We start from the raw sequence: 10255 nt of genomic DNA on the forward strand, positions 1-10255 counted from the left end.
ACCAATTACGCTTACAGCTAAAATACGCACGACGTTATCAACACAACACAAAGGCCAATCATAAAACGGATATTAGGAAACAATACAGAAGAAATCACAGCAAACTACACATTAAAACCACAAATATATATTACGATAAAATGAACACGTAACTGAGCAACGGCAGTCGTTATAACACGGGTGTTCTGTTTCATACACCTCGTGCCCACTCCTAAGTTACCATGTATGTAACTTGGAAGGGTGGTATTTGGACAACCCATTAGTGGGTTGGTAAAATTTCCGTTAAGTGTCTTGTCCAAGAACACATACGCCCACAATGGTAGCAGCGAAGAGTTAACCACTTTGCTATTGCGCTGTTGCAACTCGTCACTTGGCGGCAGGCAAGGGCCATAACATACAATCATACGTGGTAACTTGTAAGCGGGTGCATGAAACAGAACACCCGTGTTAAAACGACCGTCGTTGCCCCGCCATGCGAGAATGAAGCAAGTTACATACATTCAACTAGCGCAACTGTGCACTGAGACCTTCGGGATAAAGTTGGGCCCATGGCGGGCTTCGGTGAGCCGTTGTCCCGCCACAGTGTAAGCTTTTCCCCGATACTATGTACTATATCAAGTGACATTGTAAGTGTGATATTCGGAATGTGATGGAATTATGGAAAATTATCTTTATTATGGTGAGTGTGACGTCATAATTACCTGTATGCTTAAACAAACGATAATCTAGAATATGTTGAATAGTCATTGTTTATGTGAGTGTGACGTCATAATGATCTGTTTTCTGACTATAACTTGGTGTTTTTATATATTTAATACACAATTAATATATCAATGACATTTAAATTCATTAAGTTTAATATACAAGTATTATACATAACATATTTATTACACACTTATTATAAACATTATTACATCACAAGGTTATTATAATTCAGTTTGTTACAAAACAGACAGTGGTTTATTAGGAGGAACTTATTAGTTTTATTTTATAGATTCTTAATATAGATAGAATAAAAAGGAAGTAATATTACAAGGAAGACAGAATAAAGCGGGTATCGCGAAAATGCATTTTTAACGGTAAATTTGTGGGAAAGCTTGGACTTAAAAAAACAAGCAAGTTTGGTTGGAAAGTCTAATTTGTGATATTTTTGTAATTTTTTTAAAATTTTTATGGTTTATAATATAAATATAAAAAATAACTGGTGGAAACATTGTCTTGTTCTTTGTTTTATGTCATCAGGTATTGGTTGTTCAAGTTTGTTACAGATTCTCGCGAATTCCAACCAGCATATCAATGCCTCGATATATCTGCCGGTATTTTGGTAGCAAAGAGCATAGGGAGCATACAAGCGCATGTGCAGCTCTGTGGTTGTATTCTTGTACGGTTGCAACATTTGTTCAGCTTTATCCAGTAGTTTCAAAGCTTCTATGGGTTTTCCATCGTTTAACGGTTTTGCGGCAGATTTGCATACTTTCATGGATTGACGGAATATGATTTGTTGAAATGCATTTTTTATCTTTTGTTTATAATCATCAGGTATTGGTTCCGTTAGTTCGTTGCAGATTCTTGCATATTCTAACCAACATACGAATGCTTTATAATATTCGTCAGTGTTACTGTAACAAACTGCACACTCATGATATAGCTGCATGTGCACCACTGTTGTTGTATTCTTGTACGGTTGCATCATCCGTTTAGCTTTATTCAATGGTTTCAATGCTTCTGTGGGTTTTCCATTCTTTATCAATGTTGCAGCAGATTCACACAACTTCATGGATTGACGGATTATGATTTGTTGAAATGTAGATTTTATCGCTTGTTTTTCATGATCGAGTAACAGTTTGTTACGCTTCTTGCCGATTCTTCCATGTTCCAACCAACATATTAATGCCTCATAATATCTGTCGGAAGGAGCCTCATTGTAGCAGGTAGCATATGCTTTATATAATAACATGTGCAGATCTGATGTTGTATTCTTGTACGGTTGCATCCTCTGTTTGGCTTCCTGCAGTAGTTTGAATGCTTCTTCGTATTCTTTATTATAAATAAGAACGCGGGCATATACTATCGACACTAGACAATTTGCGGGGTACTGCTCCAATTTTAAGAACTGTTTCCATAGTGCAAGAATGTTGTCTGGAAAATGGAACTTAACGTTTGGAATCTTAGGTTCGTTGAGCAACAGAAAGGCATCAGAGGATATCGCAAAGCTATAATACAGCATACCGATTGTAGGTTTAACATTTTTCGACGTTTCCACCCATTCCTTGATCTTGGCTTCAACTTCTGGCCTTAAACCTTCAAAAGATTTTGTCTTCTCGTTGTATGATCGATTTACAATGCTTGCCAACTCAAAACTTTTGAGTTCAAATTTCTCATTGTCTGTAAGCTCTGATTGATCAACTTTTGAACATAGTTGAATAACCAGATCATATTTCTTGCGTTTAAATGCGGCTCCAAAAAAAACCATTAAAGTTTTATTTCCTGGTGAGGTGGAAATTATTTGTTCGGCGATTTTCACCAAATCTTCATACAACAGGAGAAAGTATAGAGCGGATACTTTAAGCGGAAAAAGGTCGTTTAAACCAGGTTCTTGAAGATTCCATCTGTGATAATCAGCTTTACTGTTTTTCAACGTTTGCGGCAGAACCAGCGCTGCTTCCAAAAAAGAAACCATGCTTTGTTTTCCAACAATTCCCATTAAATCCGAGATAAGATCGTCATGATCAGAATCCTCCATAAAAACATCATGTTGTTGTCCCTTTAAAAAATAAACTTTGGCGCGAAACTCACAAGCCACTGCCACCATGAACTTGAGTAGGTCGGCCATCTTTTCGCTGCATTCTTTTTTCGCTTTTAATTCATCGATGATATCAAAACAAGATGATGCTTGCAGTGAACGGAGTCGACCGATGTATGGAATAAAGAGTGTTGCACCTCTGTAGATTGCTTTCTTCAAGTTGTATATTTGTAAACCCATAAGTGAATCTATATACAGGTCCTCTAAGTCGAATGTTTGTAGATTTTCTTCCATCTGTTTAGACACAACGGTGAACTTATTCGGTTCAGCATTCTTTTGAATCCTAAGATGAGCTTGTTCTTGGTATTCAGCACAAATTACTTCATCACCGGCTACAAAGCAAGCCTTGGATAAAACTTCAGCCACATGGTATCCTTGCTTTACTTGTTCATCACTGTCCAAGTATTGAACCATTTCATCAACTGGTTTAATAAATTCAGTCTTCCAAGGTTTGTTTTTAGTTGCTGGTCGTCCAAGTGGGCGTATACAAGCGTGGGCTGCCATTCCATCAAATGTTATCCCATTTGGTGTAACAATGTCTATAAACCAGTTTCTATGCCCGGGGTTTAAACTTGGAATTGCAACACAGTTAATGGCGGTTTCACCGAGGTTTATTAAGATGATGTTGAAGATTGTGGTGAACCATCTGAAGTACTTTATGATCATCTTCCGATCTTCCATCTTAGCAACATCATTATCAAGGACAATGATGTGTTCAAAATCTGAGTACAGAGTGATTTCCGATCGTGCTAGGGAACCCAATCCAACTACAGCATATTTGCATGGTGGTGCTCCCATAATCTTGATGCATTCATCAGAAATAAACCTCATTAACTCAGTGTAGCTTCTCGTAACTTGTTGTTGAATATTTTTAATATCTGAGACTTTCTTCTTTTGCAGTTTAATTAGTTGGTCATCTTCTAAACCATACGAGATTATCTCAAGCTGATTAAAACGTTTGCCACAATCTTCTCGAAGCTTAGCTAGTTTTTCTTTCACCTTAGCTGCCAAAGAAATCAAACAAGCATCATGGTTTGTGGCATTTGCTTTCACCAGAACTGCTGAGCACAAAGCTTTAAGTTCATCTTTATATCTTTGATTGTTTGGATTCCTTACAATAGCAGCGTTATACAGAGCTGCACTACGAGTCATGTTCAACATTTCATCCTTCTGTTTATAAATCTTGGCAAGCTCATACAGTATGGGAGCCGCTCTTAGTTCAGTTCCTTTCATTTCTTTCCCATCAGAATCACACAAATCCTTTAACTGTTGGGCAAGATTCTTTTCCTCCTTACCAACCTCATCTTGCATAAAGTCATGTTCAGTTGATTCCATATTGAAACTGTTATTCAGAGAAGCAATTCTTATGCGTCAACCGTTAACAACGTTGAGTCGGAGAGTTTGACAAGCCTCAATCTAACTGAACCGAAAACCTTATGCTTAAGTTCCCCCTATTAAATAAAACAATTCAGTCTCCTTCTGTTTAAAACAGTTCAGTATACAAAACGCGAATCAAGTAATTGCTAACATACTTTATAACGCCTTAGCCTTACTACAGCTACCAGGTAACACACAGAAATACTTGTAAACGCCTCAGCAAACCGTAGCGAAAACGTTATGCTTAAGTTCCGCTTTTGAAAGTAATAGTTCGGTGTGCGAAACCGCAACGCTGCCAAACAGACATAATTTGATACGCTTTATCACTCAACCGTGGCGAAAACGTTATGCTTATAATTCCTGTGTTAAAGTTTAGTACAAAACACAAATTACTAACATCGAGAATAAAACATACAGTAGGGTGGAAAAAGACGAGACACCTTTAGAACCTAATATCCAATTATCGTGATCGTGTTTAGGCTATTACTAACGTTCTATGTGGGATAAGGTTTTATAATTCTTTGAACGTTCTTTGTTTACCACAAAATAGGACGAGAACATAGAACGAAAAGTGTGCTATTTCCCCCCACCCTATAATGATTTTACTTTAAGCTATAACGCCTGGTATAAAACTTGCAAAAAACACAACTTGCCTAATTCTTAAATTGCTCTGTTAAAGAATAGTTCAGTATACACAACGCAGCGCAAATGGTATCTGAATTAATGAATGTAACTTACTTTATCCTCGCGTGACCGGAAAACGACAGTCGTTATAACACGGGTGTTCATACACCTCGTGCCAGCTTACGAGTTACCATGTGTGTTACTTTGTGGATGATCTCTAACAACGTTTATATTGCTACAGCATAGTGCACAAATGCAACACTACTGTGGCCAGAGTTAAGATACTGATATAGTTAACATGCGGACATAACTTTGTAATTTAACTCAACCGTAGCGAAAATTCCAATGTTAAGGTCCACAACAAAACACAAATACTAATATCGAAAATAAAAGAAATAATGATTGTAGTAAACTATAATGCCTGGTCTACATTTAATATGCATGAAGCTAAACACTATCCTTGCTTTGTTGGATTTGTGAAGCCATACAGCCCTTTCAGTGGACCAGACAAATGTTTTTGTTAAACAAGCCACGTATAAGCAAATATACAAACGCAATTGTGAAATCATATTTATACAATATTTTATATAACTGTGATGAAATGAAAATGGTTTAGCCTTATTAATGCAAAGTAAAGACTGTTTTATGACATCACGGACCTTAAATATCATGCCTATAATAATATATTGCATTTAAGTATTTAAATGGGCAAATTATTTATAATCACCCCCAAAGTAACATACGTGGTACCTCGTAAGCGGGCAAGAGGTGTATGAAACAGAACACCCGTGTTATAACAACTGTCGTTGCCCCGCCATGCGAGGATAAATAAGTTACATATGTGGCAACTTATAAGCGGGCATGAGGTGTATGAAACAGAACACCCGTGTTATAACGACTGTCGTTTCCCCGTCATGCGAGGATAATTAAGTTACATTCGTGGTAACTTGTAAGCGGGCACGAGGTGAATGAACAGAACACTCGTGATTTAGCAAATGACGTTGCCCTATAGGCACCTACTGGATCGCTGATTGGGTTATATGACTCCGTGCTGATCCAACTTCATATACAGGCTTCAGCGGGGGCTATATCTACTGTAGTACTAATTGCTTTTATAACCAGAAACCAAACAGTTCATGATATCTTGCTATGTTTTATTCCTTTTTCTGGTATACAGGTACACGATACAGGATCCTGCAAAGGCTTACTTGACGGTCGGGCAAGGGCTCGTAAGACTCCGCCATGTGCCTGGACTGACCTTGAGGTCTTAGTCCTGATGGTCGCGTTAATTAGTTAGTTCTCGTTTTTCGTTATTTGTTATTGTGTTAGGAAAAGGGCGAATTATATACTAGACAGAATCACGTAACAGCAGTGTGACATCATGCGATAAAATGGAATCGATTTGGACCTGTCAGCGGTTGAACGGGTTATCCCCGTTTAACGGGGGGTTTGTTTTCATGGGAATAGTCTGAGATAAGTCGTATATTGTGGTTGGGTAATGTGATGTCACTTTAAGCGTCGAGTTGCAACAGCCTCGCTTTGCCACGATAAGTAAGATACATACATAGCAACTGGTAAGCGAGCTCGAGGTGTATGAAACAGAACACCCGTGTTATAACGAATTTTGTTGTCATGCGAAGATAAATAAGTTACGTACGTGGTAACTTGCAAACGGGAACAGAGTGTATGAAACAGAACACCCGTGTTATAACGACTGTCGTCGCCCCGCCATGCGAGGATAAATAAGTTACATTGAACTAACGCAGCTGCTGTGCCCATGGTGGCATATGTGAGCCACTGTGTAAGCTTTCCTGTTAACCGCCGATTTCCCTTTTAACGATCTATTGCGGTTATTCTCTATGGGAGTTTAAGATGCTGCGTGTGCTAGTGAAAAGATAATTGACAACAAAAAATGGCAGGCTGTCGTATTATTTTCCTATATTGATAGCAAACACGCAGGATGTGTCGGTCAATCATAAACACAGTTACGCCAGATGTAATAGTTACGTAACACGGATAAACGCAACTTTGGATAAACTATATATAGTAGGGTGGGGGAAGATGGGACACCTTTCACACATAATAACCAAATATCCTCATTGTGTTTTAAACAATTAACAACGGTCTATGGGAGCCGTGAGGATAAAGTTTTATAAAAACTCGTTGAATGTTTGTTTACTACCAAATTAGAGGAGAAAATAGATTGAAAAGGCGTCCCATCCTCCCCCACCCTACTATATCTATCTGTGCTCCAAGCAAAGCCAACCGCCACAACACCTCCCGCCCTACAGTCACAAACGACGACTGAAATTCGCTTTGTTGGTTACTTCTGGTTTGTTTATGATCAAGCATGATCGGTTATTATAGGGAAGAGAGAATTTTCCATTTAGTTTAATACGTGCTCACTCATTAAAGCTTTGCTTTCATGTTTGTTTAGACTGTAGCTGTCTAGAGCGACATCTTCAGCGGCTCGACCATGCGCATGGGAGCCCCAGACATTCCCACTAACAGAAAACAACATACACCTTTATATTTCATGAAAACAATACATATAAATAAACATAATACCAAATTGCGGAAGCCTTTTCATTCAAACATTTGGACGAGTCAATTCGGCAATTCTTTTGTTTCCTTGATATGCTTGAGTTACTTCAGATGTTTCAGTTTCTAAAGTTGTTGGTTTATTGCGGACGGTGTTACTGTTAAAACAAACTCATAAGTCATATATACGTTATAACTCTACGTTTGCTATTGAATTGAAAGTAATTCCGAGGTTTAATAATATACATTTTATTTATTTCTTTGAATAAAGTAGCGAAGATTAAATTATTAAACCAACGACGGGAAATAGCAGCAAAACGACAGTCGTTAAAACACGCTGTGGGTAAAAACTAGTAAAAGTGTCAAATAAAAGCGTGGTCGCTAAACCAAGACCATTAGATGTTGTTGTATTATTCTAATTATATAACGCCGCATTTTAATTGCAAAATATGCTGCTATATTACAAACAAACAACTTTTTTATGTATTGTTTGTGCTATATATAGACTTTGATTACTATATGTTCGTTTTAGTAGGATTTATATTTTAGTTAAAGAATTAATATTAATCATTTGTAAACCTTTATAAATTTGGTGAGTATTAAATATCGTGATGGCGTCTTCGTTCTACGACGAAAATGAAACAACTGAACGTTTGAAACAATTTTACCCGTCAGTAAACGAGGAAGAGACGCCCCTGCCTCGCAAATGGAGCGCCAAGGATAAATATAACTACATCAACTTATCGGAGGATCATTTAAAAGTCCAATATAAAGGTCAAGGCAAGAACCATAGGGACGCAGCTTCAGTTAGAGCGACGCATCCCATTCCTAGCACGTGTGGGATTTATTACTTTGAAGTGGCAATTGTCAGCAAGGGGCGCGACGGCTACATGGGAATCGGGCTGTCTGCGCAAGGCGTTAATCTTAACAGACTTCCAGGGTGGGATAAAATGTCGTATGGTTACCATGGCGATGATGGGAACTCATTTTGTTCATCGGGTACGGGGCAACCTTATGGCCCTACCTTCACTACAGGTGATATTGTAGGATGTTGCTTGAATATGATAAATAACTCGTGTTTCTACACTAAGAATGGGATTCATATCGGGACAGCGTTTCGTGATTTACCATTATCTGCCCATGCCTTGTACCCAACTGTTGGGCTGCAGACACCAAACGAAGAAGTTCGTGCTAATTTTGGGCAAGAACCTTTTGTGTTTGATTTTGGGGATTACTTGAAGCAATGGAATGTATCTGTGAGACAGACAATACTTAACTATGGGAGCGACGATGATATAGGAAAGTTCCAAACCATGCTGCATAGTTTAACATCGAGCTACCTCATACACCATGGTTATGTAGCAAGCACTGAGGCGTTTAATCGAAATATTAACCATGGCTTTCAACATTATGAAGATATTAACTCAATAAAAAGTCGGCAGAAAATACAGAAGGCTGTTCTATCTGGAAGAGTAGGTGAAGCTATTCTATTAACCGAGCAATTGTTCCCAAACCTGCTGCCAAAGAATCCGAATCTGATGTTTCTGTTAAAAGTCCAGCAGTTTATTGAGATGGTAAATGGAACTGATACTGAAATAAAGAATCTTTCTCGCCACCAAAGTTTTTCCAGCCCCTCAGTGAGCCCCAAACACACAATGTGGTCAAAAAGTTCGTCCAATAGCCCAGCGTCGAGCCATAACGGTTTCTCGCCCCCAGCCCAACGACCACAGCTCTATCGCCCTCTAGAGCATCGAAGTTACTCGCAACAATCATCGACGACATCTGTCGAACCGATGACGACGGAATATTTCCAAAAGTCCGGCTCGGGCAGCAGCTGCGGGAGTGGTAGCGACATGGAGACGGATTCCGATGACGAGACGAAACCGCCACACGAGGGGGTTTCCAACGGGGTGTCGCACGAGTTCAACAACGGAGTGAGTTTGTCCACTAGTGGCGCTGGTGAGTCAGCCCAAGCGACGACAACACAGAAGCAACTTTGTGGCGGGAACGCGATCGCCATTGAACGAATGATGGTGTTCGGACAACAACTTTATAAACTTTCTAAGGAAATTAAAAACGAGGGAAACGCGGCAAAAAACAATCGAATATTAAAAGATGCGTTTAGTCTGCTTGCATATAAAGACCCTTGGAGCTCCCCTGTTGGTTACCAGTTAGATCCAGTTCAAAGGGAACCGGTTTGTACCGCTTTAAACAGCGCTATACTGGAATCGCAAAACTTGCCTAAACAACCCCCATTATTAACTGTTATCGGACAAACTAGACAATGCGTCAAGAAAATGCTGACAAACAAAATTGGGTCGGCCGCGTTTATATCGTTGATGGATTATTTACGATAGTGATGTCATAATACATGCTTTTTTACCTTTATTTATTCACCTACGCTTGTAGTATATTTGCGTTGTAACATAGACATCTCATATTTTCAGCTTCTATTGAATTTAAAAACGTATAAAAATCTGACTGTTTTACTAAGTTTCCATAAAAACAAAAACTGCTTGTAAATATTTATGTCGGTATAAAGCTTATAAATCTTGGATTCACGGTGTAGTTTTGTTGTAGGCTAATAAGAAAATTAAAAATTCATTTCTTTTTTGGGTGACAACATTTAAGTGACATGTTAGTTATAATGTTTCTATGTTACTTAAAGTTACACCCCCACAGTATGATTCATAGTTAATTGACTTTGTTCTTTTACTGTGTGTGTTATTATGACATCATAATTACTTTATCTTAGTAACAAAAGATATTTTCTAAACTTGTCCATCTTATAGTGATGTCATCATAATTACGTTTGTTTCAAATAAAAAAACATTTTTTTTCTGAAATTGCTTCTTATTTATAAATATTTAAACTAATTAATGATACATTACTATTGAATGTTATATAACT

The 10255-nt window shown here is 38.2% G+C and overlaps 2 protein-coding genes across 2 annotated transcripts; one reads left to right on the forward strand and one right to left on the reverse strand.

The window, feature by feature from the left end:
• Window positions 1-937: 937 nt before the first annotated feature.
• LOC149725586 (uncharacterized) lies at window positions 938-4495 on the reverse strand. Its single transcript, XM_089891279.1, has one exon. It carries the CDS (start codon window positions 4136-4138, stop codon window positions 1178-1180), a length of 2961 nt encoding a protein of 986 aa, XP_089747405.1. The 5' UTR covers window positions 4139-4495; the 3' UTR covers window positions 938-1177.
• A 3083-nt stretch (window positions 4496-7578) lies between these two features.
• On the forward strand, window positions 7579-10191 carry LOC149725587 (ran-binding protein 10-like). Its single transcript, XM_089891285.1, has one exon. The coding sequence runs from the start codon at window positions 7957-7959 to the stop codon at window positions 9700-9702; it is 1746 nt and encodes a 581-aa protein (XP_089747411.1). The 5' UTR covers window positions 7579-7956; the 3' UTR covers window positions 9703-10191.
• Window positions 10192-10255: the final 64 nt, after the last annotated feature.

Source organism: Ciona robusta, chromosome 13, assembly GCF_009617815.1.
Source record: "Ciona robusta chromosome 13, ASM961781v2".
NCBI lineage: Eukaryota > Metazoa > Chordata > Ascidiacea > Phlebobranchia > Cionidae > Ciona > Ciona robusta.

Bases quoted from the DNA above. Each gene is read 5' to 3' on its own strand.
- LOC149725586 (XM_089891279.1), bottom strand. From the start codon at position 4,138: ATGGAATCAACTGAACATGACTTTATGCAAGATGAGGTTGGTAAGGAG.
- LOC149725587 (XM_089891285.1), top strand. From the start codon at position 7,957: ATGGCGTCTTCGTTCTACGACGAAAATGAAACAACTGAACGTTTGAAA.